Source organism: Dromiciops gliroides, chromosome 2, assembly GCF_019393635.1.
Source record: "Dromiciops gliroides isolate mDroGli1 chromosome 2, mDroGli1.pri, whole genome shotgun sequence".
NCBI classification, from domain to species: Eukaryota; Metazoa; Chordata; class Mammalia; order Microbiotheria; family Microbiotheriidae; genus Dromiciops; species Dromiciops gliroides.
Genome location: NC_057862.1, coordinates 531,722,335 through 531,738,993, shown reverse-complemented (window position 1 = coordinate 531,738,993; position 16,659 = coordinate 531,722,335). Strand labels below are relative to the sequence as shown.

General features: G+C 42.7%; 1 protein-coding gene across 3 annotated transcripts in view; it reads right to left on the bottom strand.

Annotated features, from left to right (window-relative positions):
* Nucleotides 1–16,659, bottom strand: part of PLEKHA2 (pleckstrin homology domain containing A2) — a 129,600-nt gene that overhangs the window by 90,541 nt on the left and 22,400 nt on the right. For 2 of the 3 annotated variants that reach the window (XM_043989429.1, XM_043989427.1), the window contains exon 2: nt 6,400–6,563. In XM_043989429.1, coding sequence (XP_043845364.1) covers nt 6,400–6,540 — 141 coding nt within the window. In that variant the 5' untranslated portion in view covers nt 6,541–6,563. Of the gene's footprint in view, nt 1–6,399; nt 6,564–9,303; nt 9,365–16,659 lie in introns of those variants that run through there. The other variant, XM_043989428.1, reaches the window with a different exon arrangement.

Sequence of the window (16,659 nt, the reverse complement as noted above, 5' to 3'; positions counted from 1 at the left end):
GAGGGGATAGAAGCATAACAAGATAAACATGGATGGATAGTGATGAAACACCAAACAAGGATAAACTGTTTTATATTCAAATATAGGGAGATAACATATGTGTCTCTGTAAACCCTATCATCATCAGGGTTCATGGAGAAAGTCCAATGGAACATGACCTGGGAGTGGTTCTGTTATGTCTTGATGATCTTAAGAAAGAATAGAGGGGGGGCAGCTAGGTGGCACAGTAGATAGAGCACCAGCCCTGGAGTCAGGAGTACCTGAGTTCAAATCCGGCCTCAGACACTTAGCACTTACTAGCTGTGTGACCCTGGGCAAGTCACTTAACCCTAATTGTCTCACTAAAAAAAAAAGAAAGAAAGAATGGAAAGACAGAGAAGACTGGAGGGGTGGGGTGGGGTGGGGTGGGGAAAAGGAAAATATGGGGAAATTGTCTTATGTGATCAGAATGCACAAGAAGACATCTATATAAACAAGGAGGAGGGGAGAGTTGAGAAGGGCCTACAGCTGAAGCCTACTCTTATCTAAACTGGTTAAAAGAAGGAAGAATGCATGAGTGCTCCCCCTCTCACCCAAGTACAGACTTGGGTACAGAAATACATTTCATTCAACAGAGAAATAGGAGGGGAAGCAGGGGAAAGGGAAGGAGAAATGGTAGAAAAGGTAGTTTAAAGGGGACAGCTAGATGATACAGTGGATAAAAGAGATAATCTCTAAGGTATCTTCCAATTTAACTTCAGATTCATGCCTGACTAAGCTAATTTCCCCAATGGGGGAAGGGGAATAGGGGAGTATTACTAAAAATAACATGCATGTTTGTAACAGGTTTTGTTTTTCTTGCTTTTTCAATGGGTGGGGAGGGAAGGGTAAGAGGAAAAGAATTAGGAACTGAAAATAAAATAAAATCTAATTAAAAAAAAGAAATATGGGGGCAGCTAGGTGGTGCAGTGAATAAAGCACCAGCCCTGGATTCAGGAGGACCTGAGTTCAAATCCGGCCTCAGACACTTAACACTTACTAGCTGTGTGACCCTGGGCAAGTCACTTAACCCCAATTGCCTGGCCAAAAACAAAACAAAACAAAACAAAAATGCCAACAAAAGAAAAAGAAATATGGGGGGAGGTGCATGATAAAAAAAATTCTTACTAATGAAGTGGGAAATCAAAAAAAAGATTGACGACTACTGCTTTAGAGAAGAGTTGGCTGTGTCCTGTAGATGAACAAACTTTTTTGAATGAATGACACACCAAAAGAATAAATAAGAGAAATAAATTATTCTCCTGGGGCAGCTAGGTGCCGCAGTGGTCCTGGATTCAAGAGGACCTGAGTTCAAATACAACCTCAGACACTTAACACTACCTGTGTGACCCTGGGCAAGTCATTTAACCCCCATTGCCCCACTAAAAAAAAAATTAAATAAAAAAAAAATGATTCTCCTGACTCTAGAGCTAAATTCTACCTAGAATGTTTACTACTCTTTGACCCTTGGCATTTATTTCAACTCCTTGAGCCTCATCTTTATAATAAGGGGCTTGGTTGAGATGGCCTCGGTGGTTGGTGGTCTCCAGCAGCTAGAAACCTCTTACCCTAACTAAGGCCTGAGAGATTTTAGGGAAAGGAAAAGGAGAGTGGGAGGGAAAGACATGCAAATGTCACTAAGGATCTCCTTTGACAGATAGGTTTAGGAAGGCTCACCTCACTCCACCCTCTAAGGTAGCACAGATAGGAGTGGTTGGAATGGGAACACACCAGCTTAGGTTCCCATCCATTTGGTTAAAGGAAACTGAAGAACAAGAACAAAAGGTCATCATCCCAAAACAAGGCTTTGCTTCTCAGTGAAGATGGCTTCGAAATGTTCCCTCTCAGCTCCAAGTGGCAGGAAGCCCAAACGAAGCTCTTGCTCCTTACAGCAGGCACAAGAACTCCCTCCCCTCTTTATCACAGAGCACCATGACATGTTCCTAGCTGCCATCTCATGTTCCACAGGAAAACACCAGAGGCACCTCTGTTTCTACAAGCCACAGGCCATAAACCACAGCATCTGTTGAATCACCAACCATTACCCATAAGTGGTTATGCAGGGTGGGGCCAAGCCAAAGGTGTAGATGAGGGGAGAGATGGAAGGAGGAGGAATGGGCATTTATTACACATTAACTATGTAATAGGCACTGTGCAAAACATTTTTACAAATATGATTACAATTATTTACAAATATTATCTCATTCAATCCTTAGAGCAACCCTGAGAGATAGGTGCTATTATTATCCTCATTTAAGGCAGACAGAGGTTAAGTGGCTTGCCCAGGGTCACACAGTTAGGCTGGATGTTAACTCAGGTCTTCCTGACTCCAGGCCCAATATTCTATCTCCTATACCCCCTATCAGCCTGGGGAGTTTATGTACATGGGAAAAGGCCAGCAGAAGGCAGCGAAAACCCCAGGAACAAAAAGTTTTGAAGGCATTCAAGGATTTCTCTTGTGCATTTATTCAAGTTTTAATGTTAAGGGAAGCTGAGGTATCTTTGCAGAATGGAGGGAAAATGGGAAGGGGGGAGGCAGGATTCAAAAATACTTTGTTCTTAAATTTAAGTTATGCTGAGAGCCTGGCCCTCAAGAGGACATTTAGCAGCTCCTTTAATCAGTTATCAAATCTGAAATACAAAGGCTAAGTATAGAGAAGCTAGGCCCCAGAGGGTCATCAGCAGTGACTCACACATGTCTTTTTCCCATGGCTGCACATAATGTATAAGCTATCACTCAACACTCTGGCTTCCTTCTTCTGCAAGCTTCTGAACCACAGCCAGATCCCAGGACCCCCAAATGCAGCTGTGATCTCTCTGGTCAAAGGTCAAATCAGTTTTCAGGGTTATTCTTCCATCCCCTGTGTAACAATACCCCCCCAGCCTCCCCCCCATCCTGACGCCCAGGAAGAGGATAGAAGAAATTCTTTGGAGCCCAGCTCAATTTGGGCAACTTTTTCTGAGAGCAATGATGATGCTTGAGACTTCTGGACACAGAGCTGAAGTACAAAGCTCACCTTTCCTCTCCTTTGAGACACCTATTTCAGATTCAATCACCTCCCTCCAAAGTAAAGTAAGCTAATTTTTAGCTGTATGACCTAGAGCAAGTAGCTTCCTCGGGGCCTCAGTCTCTCCCTCTGAAAAATAAGGGGGTTGGGCTGGCTGGAATTCCAGGTACCTTTGCTAAGGTCCCAGCCAGTCCATGGTTCTCAAAACCAACATTTGTCCACCTCAGGGAACCAGGTCACTGTCTCTACTGGGAGAGGCCCCAGACTGGAAGAGCAGGTGAGCCTGCAGGGCCAGAACCGCATCAACCAAAACTATGTGGAAACTGGCCCTGCCCTGAAGCCCAGAACTGGCCTGGCTAACCTGATGCCTGACTTTTAGCAAACGTTTAACATTGACTAAAGTATTCGGTGTGAGCAAAGACACCAGTTCCCCAGAGTCAAGAGAGCATCAGATCTGGAAGCTGTAGGGCCATTAGCCCTTTAAGGGCCCAAGAATGGACCAGGGCCAGGCTTTATCCACCTGCCCGAAGGCAGTGGTCTCCACAGCCTCCTTGGTATTCAAATCTTTCTCAGTCCCACCAACTGACTGCTTGTCTGTAATCACATCTCCTCCCTACCAGTCTATAAGAGCAGTATCTGGGGCCAATCTTTTCTCTTTTTTCTTTAAAAAAAAAATTATTCACTTTTTTAAAAAACAAACCCTTTCATTTCCTTATTCTGTTTTGTTTTTATGTCACCTTACATTTTCTTATTTAAAAAAAGTAAATTCTCTGGGGCAGCTAGGTGGATAGTGCAGTGGATAGAGCACTGGCCCTGGATTCAGGAGGACCTGAGTTCAAATCCAGCCTCAGACACTTGACATTCACTAGCTGTGTGACCCTAGGCAAGTCACTTAACCCTCATTGCCCAGCAAAAAAACAAAACACAAAAACAAAAAAAATTAAAAATAAATTCTTAATTCAGTAACACTGGTTCCCTTGTTGTTCCTCAAACAATACACTCCATCTCCTAACTGGGCATTTTCTCTGGTTGTCCCTCATACCTGGAATGCTCCCCTTCCTCATCTCTGCCTCCTGGCTTCCTTCAAGTCACAGCTAAAATCCCACCTTTCATAGGAAGCCTTCCCTGATGCCTTTTGATTTAATTCTAGTGCCTTCCTTCTGTTGATTATTTCCACTTTATCCTGTGTATAGCTAGTTTGTATGAAGCTGTTTGCATGCTGTCTCCCCCATTAGACTGAGGACTCATCTTAAGAATAAGAACTGACTTTTCTCCTTTTTTGTATCCCTAGTGCTTAACGTAGAGGCTGGAACATAGTAGGTAGGCACTTTGATGCTTACTGACTGACTAATTTTTACATGCATTTATAATCTATCCCTCCCTATTTCTACTTCCCTCCCTTGGCCAAACCATTGAACAAAAAAAGACAGACACTAGGGGAGGGGGGAGGGAGGGAGAAAAATCTGAAATTGTAAAGCTTGTATAAACAAAAGTTGAGAACTATCTTTACATGTAATGGAAAAAATAAAATACCTTATATGTAAAATTAAATATGTAAAAATAAAATACCTTATATGTAAAATTAAAATTAAAAATTTTTTTTAAAAGACAGACAGACAGACAGACAGAAAAAGAAAACTTTTCATAATAAGCAAGCAAAAAACAAATTCCTACATTGACCATTCCCCAAAATGTATGTCTCTCACCTCTCTGTTTTGTCTTCAGTCCTCTGGACTCATGGTTTATCATCACACTGATCAGCATTCTAAAGTCTTTCAAAGTTGGTTTTCCTCTAAAACATTGTTGTAATCCTATAAATTCTTCTAGTTCTGCTCACTTTGCTTTGTATTAGGTCACAGCTGGCATCAACTTAAAAACTATCAGATCCAACCAGGATTCCAGAGGACTGAGGATATCTAAGAATGCTACCCACCTCCAGACGGAGGACAAGAGATTCCTCTAAATATGAGGGACTAAATATGGAGAACAAGACACGAATATTGGATGTGGCCAGTGAAGGAACTTATTTTGTTTGGCCATTCATATGTGTTACATGGGTTTTGTTTTTCCTTTTTTCCCACAGGGGAGGGGAGAAGTGAGAAGAAGAAAAATTGTGTCTTAACTGAAAAAAATTAATATAAAAATTACTTCGTCCAAACATCTCATTTTGAAAAGGGGAAAACTAAGATTGGGGAACTAACTTGCCAAATTTAGCAAGCAATAGAGACAAATAGAGTGCTGGCTCTGGAGTCAGGGAGATTGCAATTCAAATCCAGCCTCTAGCTGTGTGACCTTGAGCAAGTCACTTAACCTTTGTCTGTCTCAGTTTCCTCTACTATAAAATGAGGACAGTAATAGCACCCACCTCCCAGGGCTATGAGGATCAAATGAAATAACATTTGTAAAACACTTAGCATAGTGCCTGGCACATAAGAGACATCCGATAAATGCTTATCTCCTTCCATCCTTCCTGTACCACACTGCTCTCTTCACCTGATGTACTCTTAGTTCTATGACCTCACTCACTCTCTTCTGATAGTGCTGACTCTGTACTTGGCCCGTCAAGCTAGGTCCTGGCATCTGACCATCCTATCCCTTTGTTCCCCTACTCTGCTGAACACTCTGGTACATGACTTTTGTTTAGGGCTGTCACTTGTTGAATCATAGTTGTGGGCAACAGGCTTGCCAGAAGCAGCAAAAGTCACCCTACCTGGTCCCCATGAAACCCAGAGGCTCCTAATAATCTCCGTTAACCCTGTCCATCCCACACTTCTACCTCACCTTCCCAAGAGATACGTGGCCTTTCTGCAGAAGTTCAAAGTTGGGGAAATTAGCAAGCCAGAGCGCATTCAGAGGAAGGCAAGCAAGTTGGTTGGGGGAATACAGCCATGGTTGAAGGAACTAGGGATATTTTAGCCTGGAAAGGGAAAAACTTGGACAGACATGCTAGCTCCCTGAAAAGCTATTATGGGGAAAAGTAATAAGACTTGCTCTGCTTGGCCCCAGAAGGGCAGAACTGGGACCAATGCGTAGAGGCCACAGGGAGACAGACTTCAGCCTGTTATGAGAGGAAATCTTTCCAATATTAGAGTTGTCCAAAAGTGGAGTGACTGCCTCAAGGAGTAACAAATACCCTGTCATTGGAAGTTTTCAAGATGGGGGCATGGGTAAATGACCACTGGTCAAGGATATTATACACTGAATTCCAGCTTTGAATAAGGGGTATACTGACCACTCGGATCCTTTCCAATTTTATAATTCTGGAATATTTTCCCTATGGGGAGAGGGGGAGGAATGGGTCACATTTTTACCCTCTGTGCTGAATGTGGATCAACCAGACAAAGCTGATAAATTTAGTCATGCTTCATCTCACCTGAGGATTGTCCATGTACCAAAGGAGGCAGTTAGCCTGGGTGTCCAGGATAAAGTATCTCCGTAGGAACTTTCCACTGGTCTCATTGTCCTCAATGTCCAAGAACCCACAAATTCGGTTCTGCCGATCCACATAAGGCATTCCTGTGCTCTGCTCACATCACCCTGCAAGACAGAGGAAAGTTAAGGAGGGGCAACCTCATTAGGGAATTCTTTAGGAATCTCTCTAGGACTTGTAACATAACCAGGGTCTTCACTAGCTTTCCTTTCCAAGGCATCAAATTCTCTACCCCAGCCAGCTCCCACAGATGAACTTCTACCTGGGAGGATCCCAATCATTAGCTTCAGTGACTAGAAGAACCTGTGAAAACCTATACCACGGTCATTGAGAAGGGTAATCCCTTCTCCAAGAAGAAGGGAAGATAGTAATACAAGATCAAATCCTTAGGAACACATGGCAAGCATACATTCCTGAATTCTACTTCCTTCTACCAACACACCCTTACTACTTACTTCCACCCAAGAGACTGCTTTTTATTGTTTTGTTGTTGTTGTTTTTGGTGAGGCAATTGGGGTTAAGTGACTTTCCTAGGGTCACACAGCTAGTAAGTGTCAAGTGTCTGAGGCCGAATTTGAACTCAGGTCTTCCTGAATCTGGGACCTGTGTTCTATCCACTGCACCACCTAGCTGCCCCTAAGACTGCTTTTTAACTTAACAGGAGAGAGATTATGAGAAAGCCCCAATCCAAGGTCTGAATCAAATAAATAACCATACTATACTATACCCTTCTATACAATACCACACCATGCCATACTATTCAGAGGCAGCATGGCCTTCTCCTCTTTATTTCCATAAGAAGGCAGGAGGACAACCATATTTTTGTCGCCTTGGAAGACCATTTTATAGCGAGCATAGGATTAGGGGAAAATAATTTACAGCAAGAAGGAGTGTTGGACCTGAGCCTGAAATAAGGATATCTGACTTCAAAACCTCTCTCCAACACTTACTAGCTTAGCTGTGTAACTTTGGAAAAGTCATTTAACATCCTAGCCTCAGTTCCCTCACGTGCAAAATGAAAAGGTCAGACTACCTTTCCAGCCTTATTGTACATTATTTCCCCTAATGAATTCTGCAATCCAGTCAAATGGGCCTCCTCTCTGTTCCTCACAAATAATACTCCATCTCCTGTCTTTTCTGCTACATGAATATATAATACGTACTTGTACTTGTAAAGGTGCATTATATAAAATATGTTCCACATATTTCTTATGCACATGTTGTACATATTTCAAATGTACTTATTGTACAATAGAATTTAAGTTCATAGTGAGCAGGTATCTTTTCATTCTTTTCCTTATATCCCTAACATCTACTCCAGTGCCTGGCATGTAGTGGGCACTTAATTAATATTGATTGATCGAAGGTCCCTTCTAGTTCTAAATACTCTAAATGTGTTACCAGACACACTATTCTAGAACTAGAATCAGAGTAATGATGTTCTGAATCAGTCAGAAGAGGAGAACCACCTTGTCATCATATTGGAATGATATGTGTAGGGGGCAAGATTCTAAACCTTCCTCTTCTCACTCTACCAGAAGAACTGAATTGGTCAAGACCTAAGATACCAGGGGCAGCTAGCAGCTGGATTCAGGAGGACCTGAGTTCAAATCCGATTTCAGTGGACACTGGACATGTACTAGTTGTGTGACCCTGGGCAAATCACTTAACCCTCATTGCCCTGGGGGGAAAAAGACCTAAGATAACACCTGAAAGTAAGGTTTGTGAGGGCCTTTCTGCTGTACCAACGTTCCCACTGGAACACTGGGGCTGTTGCTTCTATTTGCCTTTCCTTTATCAAACTACCTCCCTTCCTGTGTGACCACAGACAAGTCTCATAACTTCTTGGCTGCAGTTTTCTCACCTGAAAAATGAGGAGGTTGGACTAACCAACCAGAAGGTTGGGACATTGGGGTTCCCCATTCTGTCACTCAGTTTTAGTGCCTGAGATACAAATTGCATTTCCTTATCACCTCCTCCCAGACTTTTATCTCCACACACCTTAGTCTTCCACATCCTCTAGTCCCGCTTCCCTTGCCAGCCCCTTCTAACAGACTTCTCTTAAGTGCCCTTTGGATCGCCCATTTTTAAAAGTTTTATTGTTACTTTTTGTTTTTATATTATAATCATTCACAGTGAGCCCTCCCCCATAAAGTGAGCCTTCCCTTGCAATAAAGAAAAACCAGGGCAGCTAGGTGGCACAGTGGATAGAGCACTGGCCCTGGAGTCAGGAGGACCTGAGTTCAAATCCATCCTCAGATACTTAACACTTACTAGCTGTGTGACCTTGGGCAAGTCACTTAACCCTCATTGCCCAACCAAAAAACAAACAAACAATTTTGGGGCGGCTAGGTGGCACAGTGGATAAAGCACCGGCCCTGGATTCAGGAGTTCCTGAGTTCAAATCTGGCCTCAGACACTTGACACTTACTAGCTGTGTGACCCTAGGCAAGTCACTTAACCCCCATTGCCCCCCCCAAAAAGAAAAACCAGTTAAAAAAAAAAAAAGAAAAACCAGTTAAGGAAAGCCAACCAAATGACATGATGACTGTATATGACAGTATATACAATATGCTACATTCATGGTCCCCCAACTCTCCAAGAAAAGAGAGGAAATGTATTGCGTCAACTGTTCTCCAGGGCCAAGATTGGTCATTACAATACACAGCCTTCTGCTTGCTTTGTTGTTCTTTGCTTTGACATTATTGTAGTCATTGTATATATTGTTCTGTTTACTTTATTTTACTTCAACTCATATAAGTCTTCCCACATTTCTCTGAATTCCTCAGATGGTGCAGTAGAAAGAACATTGGCTCTGAAGTCAGAGCACCCAGATTAAAATCTTACCTTTAGGGGCAGCTAGGTGGTGCAGTGGATAGAGCACCTGCCCTGGAGTCAGGAGTACCTGAGTTCAAATCTGACCCCAGACACTTGACACTTACTAGCTGTGTGACCCTAGGCAAGTCACTTAACCCTCATTGCCCTGCAAAAAAAAAAACCCAATTCAGTAGCCATAATAATAGAATCATTCATGCCCTTGATGTTTATACAGCTCCCCCTATCAACTCTGGGTACCTCAACCATCTGATTTCTTTGCTGATCAGAGCTACAGAATATCACTAAATCCTACTGACAATGCATTACAAGTATAACCTTACTCCTGCTTAACAGTCAGTTATTTAATTCATTAGCTAACACATTGCCCAAAACTATTCCAAACCTCTTCCTGTCTCTTTAAGCCCCTACCTCTCTACCCTCTCAGAAGATTATGTCATCTCTTACTTTTCTGAGACTGAGATGTGTATCTCTCAATTCCCTTCCTCAACACCTGTCTTTACTCACTCAGGAGAAGAGATGTCCACTTCCGTGCCAAGGCTAAAATGGTACCCTAATGATGAGTGAGATGAGCAGAACTAGAAGAACATTGTACACAGTAACATCAACATTGAGTGTTGATCTACTGTGATGGACTATATTCTTCTCACCAATGCAATGGCACAGAAGAGTCCTAGGGAACTCGTGATGGAAGAGGATCTCCAAATCCAGGGAAAAAAAAAAAAAAAGAACTGTGGAGTATAGATGCTAAATGAACCATACTATTTCTTTTGTTTTTGATGCTGTTGTTTTTTTTCTATTTTGAGGTTTTCCATCATTGCTCTGTTTTTTTTTCTCTTATAACATGACTAATGCAGAAATAGGATTAATGTTATTATGTGTGTGTATATATATATATAACCTATATCAGATTACCTGTTGTCTAGGGGAGGGAGGAGGAAAAATCTGAAATTGTAAAGCTTGTATAAACAAAGGTTGAGAACTATCTTTACATGTAATGGAAAAAAAAATAAAATACTTTATTAATTTTTTTTTAAAAATGGTATCCTAAACTTTGATCCTATCCCTTCCTGACCCATCTGGAATCTGACTGATTCCAACAAGAACCTTGCTGGAATCTTTCTTTCTCATGAATTTTCTATTTCTTCCTATCCATTGGCTCCTTACCTTTTGCCTAAAGCAATGCTCAGGTTTTCCCTATCCTACAGATCAAAAAACAAACTGATCCCAAACTATGGTCTCCTTTCTTGCCTCCCCTTCACTCCTACACTTTTTATATATCCAGGTGATATTTCTACTTCCTCACTCTCTCTGTAGCAATATCTCTCTCCCCCATGCCATTTTATTCTTTCTACTGATGAGTAACACGGGGCCTCAGAATAGTGTAGTTCAGATAGAAATCTAAGAATAGCACAGCCCATGATCTTCAGTGGTGGCTCAATTAGTCCAGGATCAGCACCCAATTACCTCCAGCTTCCCAAAGCACAGAAAGAGCAATGGGAGTCCCTCCATAAAAATGTCACTCTGCAGGGCACACAGAAGGTAAGACACTCCCAGCCTGGTCCAGCAACAAACACCCTTCGACTGGGCATGTGTAATTACAACATAAGGAATGAAGGACCAGACCACCAGACACTGGAAGCCTACAAAGGTAAACTCTTGACCAACTCCCTCATAGTTGTACCCTCTGAAGAAACTCTCAGAGAGCTGGAGGGTAGGGGTTAGGGGGAGTAGTATAATGATAACCAGCAAGGGGGTGACACTGGTTGCCCTGTTATCAAGAGGACAGAGCCAGCACCTTGCCTAAGCAGCCCTTGACAGCTTCATCTGGGCCAAGGGTGATCCTTTTTTTCTTGCATCCAGGTACCTGGGCCACCCATGTTAGAACCGCAGCCAGTGCTGTGGTTTCAATACCACCTGTGCCTTAAGTCCTTGCAATTTGGCTTCCAATCCTACTACTCTACTAAAATGGTTCTATGTGAGGACAACTGTGACCTTACTGCTAAATCCAACGGCCTTTGATTTCAATAGAACAGCCATTTATTTAAGCACCTACTATGGACAAGGCTCTGTCCCAGACATCGGAGATACAATGACAAAACCCTGAATGGTCTCTGTCCTCAGCTTTCATTGGGAAACACAACCATACATACATACATAAAGAAATAGAAAGCATGTTCAAAGGAATGGGGGAGGGGGAAGGGATAGGCACTAACAAGTGGGGATTAAAGAAAGGATTAATATAGGAAGTAGCATCTGTTGCAAGCAGTGTCCAAGTTACATCATCCTTGATTCAAAGAATACGTATTAAGCATCTATGATTTATCCATTCATCACTGTGCTAGGCACTGGAGGAGATATAAAATTTAAATAAAACACAGTCCAGGGGCAGCTAGGTGGCACAGTGAATAGAGCACCAGCCCTGGAGTTAGGAGGACCTGAGTTCAAATTCAACCTCAGATTCGGCCTCAGACACTTAACACTGTCTGTGTGACCCTGGGCAAGTCACTTAACCCCAATTGCCTCACCAACCCCCCCCCACACACACACACACACATACACACAAAAACACAGTCCATATCCTCCTTGAGATTATAGTCTACTGGGGACCTTAAACATAGATAATAAAAATATACCAAATTATATCATGAATATATTTGGGTTACAAAACAAAGTGCTATGTGAAGTCGAAGAGGAAGGGAACAAGCATTTATTAAATGCTTATGATGTGCCACATACTGTGTTAAGTGCATTATGGATATGATCTCATTTGATCCTAAGGGGAAGTTCACTATTGATGGAAGTGTATGGGCTAAGGAGAACAGAGAAAGCTTCCTATAGTAAATGGCAATTGAGTCAGGATTTAGAGAATGGATAAGAATTAAAAATAAGGTGGAGATAGTTTGGGGAGGATTATTACCAGGGAGGAATTTCTGTTGAATTCCAGTGCATCCTTTAAATCACAATTCTAATGCCATCTCCCATTGGCAAAAGTAAGAGATGGGGCGGCTAGATGGTACAGTGGGTAGAGCACCGGCCCTGGAATCAGAAGTACCTGAGTTCAAATCCGGCTTCAGACACCTAACACTTACTAGGTGTGTGACCCTGGGCAAGTCACTTAACCCCAATTGCCTCACTAAAAAAAAAAAAAAGTAAGAGTAAAAGTATGGAGGCACGAATGTATGGGGTGTGTGTATGGGGAATGGCAAGTAGCACAGTACTCTATGACAGCCTAGAGTACATGGAGCTATTTCAGAGGTAGCATTGTCAAAAGTTAGTTGCGGGGGGGCGGGCAGCTAGGTGGTGGGGTGGATAAAGCACCAGCTCTGGATTCAGGAGGACCTGAGTTCAAATCCAGCCTCAAATACTTGACACTTACTGGCTGTGTGACCCTGGGCAAGTCACTTAACCCTTATTGCCCCCCCCCCAAATTAGTTACTGATTCATTAATTCAGGTGGAGAAAAGCCATCACCTTTCTGTCTCTAAGACAGGTGTGTTTCATCACACAATTTAAAGCTAGAAAGAATCTTAGGTATCCTCTAATCCAGGTCCCTAGTTTTCCTGAGAAGCCCATATGTTAATAAATAATAGGGCTCAAAATTAAACTCAAGTCTCCTAATCCTAAATGTAATACTCATGCCCTCTTATTCTGATGTTATTCTGTTATCCTAGAACCTTCAATGGCTCCCTTTTCTCCATTAAATAAAAGCCAAATTCCTCAGCCTGGCATTCAGAGTTTTCTATAATCTGGCTCCAATGCACCCTTGTTATTCCCTAATGTTATTCTTCTTGAGGATCCATTCAAGCTAGACTAAGCATCATCCCATGACTTAATTAGCCCACATTTTTTAACACCTCAGTACCTTTGCTCTCCACATTCTCTGGATATAAAAATGCCTGAATTACCTCCTTCAACAGTCTCTTCCTGTTAAAATTTAACCCCCTCTTTTCAAAACTAGTTCCAACACAAACTTCCCCAGGAAGCCTTCCTTGACACTCCCTTAACTCACCCTATCAGAAAGGATGTCTCCCCACTATAAACTTTCATGGCACTCTGTGTTCACCCCTTATCTATCAATCAACGAGCCTTTATTAAGCCATAACTATATGCCAGGCTCTCATGAACAAAGTATGATCCATTTGGAATTATTGTCATGGGTGGGCACATCTCCTTTACTTACCTTTGTAACTGACCTAGGACCTAGCAATAAGGATAGCTAACATTTATATAGCTTTTTTAAAAAAAAATAATAAACATTTTTACACAGTATCAACAACATTGTGTGTTGATCAACTGTGATAGACTTGACTCTTCTCAGCAATACAATGGTCCAAGATAGTTCCAAAGGATTCATGATGGAAAATGCTCTCCAAATCCAGAAAAAAAAAAGAACTGTGGAATATAGATGCAGATTGAACCATACTATTTCTTTTGGTTTTGGTGCTGTTGTTTTTCTTTTTTGAGGTTTTTCCCTTTTGCTCTGATTCTTCTTTTGCAGCATGACTAATGCAGAAATATGTTTAATGTGATTGTACATATATAACCTATATCAGATTGCTTGCTGTCCTGGGGAGAGGGGGAGGGGGGGAGAAAAATTTGAAACTAGAAATCTTAGGAAAACAAATGTTGAAAACTATCTTTACATGTAACTAGAAAATAATAAAATACTTTTATGATATTAAAAAAAATAAACATTTTTATTTAGTTTTGAGTTCCAAATTTTATCCCTCCCACCCTTCCTCCCCTTCCCCCTTCCCTGAGGCAGTATGTGCAATTATGTAAAACATCACTGTTCATATAGCTTTTTTTTTCCATGTAGCTTTTAAAAGCAATCTTTTTACATTATCTCATTTGATCTCCACTACAAACTTGTAGGTGCCATAAAAAATCATTCCCATTTTACAGATGAGGAAACTGAGGCTCAGAGGCTGAGTGACCTGTCCAAAACTAGAAAGTATCAAAGGCAACATTCAAACACAATACTCCCTTTATATCACATGCCCTCTCTATATAGTTTAGAGCTTTATACACATTAAACACTTAATGTTTGTTGAATAATAATGGATAACATTTACATAATCACTTTAAGGTCTGCCAAGTGCCTTGCATATCTTATTTTGTAATAATAATATTAGCTAGCATTGATTTAGGGCCTGTTATGTGGCAGGCACTAAGTGCTTTATAATTATTATCTCATTTGATAACAACTCTGGGAGGTAGGTGCTATTATTTTCTCCATTTCACAAATGAGAAAACTGAGGCTGATACCCACTAAGTATTAAGGCCAGGGTCACACAGTCAGGAAATGTCTAAGGCAGAACTTCTGACCTCCAAGTCCAGTGCACTCATCGAACTTCTGAATTTAGTCCTTGCTGAGTTCAATTAATGTCTGAGGGAGCTCAGTCCTTCAGAGACAGACTCCGATTGGTATCGCTCCTCTCGGAGCAGAATCCTGAACCGTGACTCAGGAGATCAATCCTTCTCATTTTTCCAGGAGGGCATGAGGCCACATGGGTTTTTAGTCAGCAGAAAGAAAAAGAAAAAGAAAAAGAAAAAAAAAAGGTTGATGTGAAGCAAGGATACTGACTCACTGTCAGTCAGTCAGTGACTACCCAAGACACGCAGGGAAACTCACTACCAGAGAACACACTACCAGTCTCCATAAGACCACTAGACAAATCCCTAGGATGCCAGGCGGTTCCCAGAGCTAGCATGTCTGTTAATGACTTCACCATCCTCCCAACAGCCCAGGCTGTGCCTTCATTCGTTCGCCCTTCTGCCTCACAGCCTACCTCCATCCAACCAATTGCCAGGTCCTGGAAAGGCAGAGTAAAGGAGTCCTGACACCTAAGTGGGACCCTCAGCTCTGTAAATTACAGGCTGTGCAGCCATGGGTAACCTCTCTGGGCCTCTGTGCCTTTATCAGTAAAATGAGGGAGTTGGACTACATGGTCTCCATGTCCCTTCTGACTCTAGATCCTTAAAGGGATATATAAATAGGAACTATTATTATCCCTACCCAAAGTGCAGGCCATCCCACAAATGCTTTGCTCTAGCTGAACCCTGGCCACTGATTTAGCCTTAGGAGGCTGTCTTTGGGAAAGTCCCTAAGGAAGCACAGATCAGCCCTGCCCAGCCCCCTAAACAAGGCCAAGCCCCACTTCTCCTGGCACCAAAGGCAGGAGAGCAAATGACTGGGAGAGGGGAGAGAAGCCAGAACCACCCCAGGGACAGGGAACAAAAGATAGGCTTAGTAAATGGGAAAGGAGGAGGGGGAGGCAGAAGAGGAAGCAGCAGAAGAGGAGGCACAGAAAGACGGAGGAGGAGAGAGGGGGAGGAAAGAAAAGGGGGCAACTGAGGAAGAGATGGAGGAAAAGGAGGATATGACAGAGGAACGAGGGCCCTTCGCACAGGGCGTAAGATCACCGAGTTCAATGATACCTGTAGCACCTGCCGAGGCTCCCTGGGATTCTCGGGCCCTCCTCTCTGCAGATTCCTTCTAGTTCCAATTTTGCATGAGAGGTGCTGGGTAAATGGGTCTCCCTGGGACTCAGGAAAGGGAAGGAGGTGGAGGCAGGTCCAGGGCAGCGACACAAGTAGGGAACAGCTGCTGCTCAGAAGGAACTGAAGTCTCTTCCCCTGAATTGAAACTGGGAGCCTTCCAGCAAGAGAGATAAGGAGATGGGGAAGTCGAGGAGGGGGAGGGGTGGAGAGCCAGAGATCTGAGAGAAAGGTCGGTGGCTGCTCCGAAAAAAGAAAGCAGGGGGGAAAAGAAGAGAGAACTAGACAGGTTCTGACAACCTCAACTCTTGCAGCGATAGGCACCACATTAGACTCCTCCTCACCGGGGATGAGAGAAAGGCAAAGCAGGACGACCTCTACACAGCAGTCTGGCACATTCCCATGATGCCAGGTGATTAAGGCCGAATTACCCAAAGGCCAAAGGCCTCTGTGGTTCCCCAAGCCCTCTGGAATAAGTCATCATCCCACAGGAGGCTGGGCAAATGCCCTTTGGGAGGAAAGGCCCAAAGTCCCCATAATGCCTCATTAAACTTCCATTTTTAAACAAATTCACTCTGCAAACCTGACTAGATGGATTAATTTCTCTCTTCTTCTCAAAGCAGGGGTCAGGGAAAGGGAGTTTCTCTTCCTCTCAAAAAAAAAAAAAGATAAGGGCTTCTTATTCACTAGGTTTCAAAGTGCGGGTGGGGGTGGGGGGTGAGGGCCACCAAAAGCAGACATGGATTCTGCTCTCAATTTCCTCCTCTCCTCAGGGGAAAAAAAAAAAAAAGCTGTTCAATTATTTGGGCATCCCTAGATGCAGTTGAGTCATAAAACTCACTAGAGATGTGGGAGCTGTGACGGA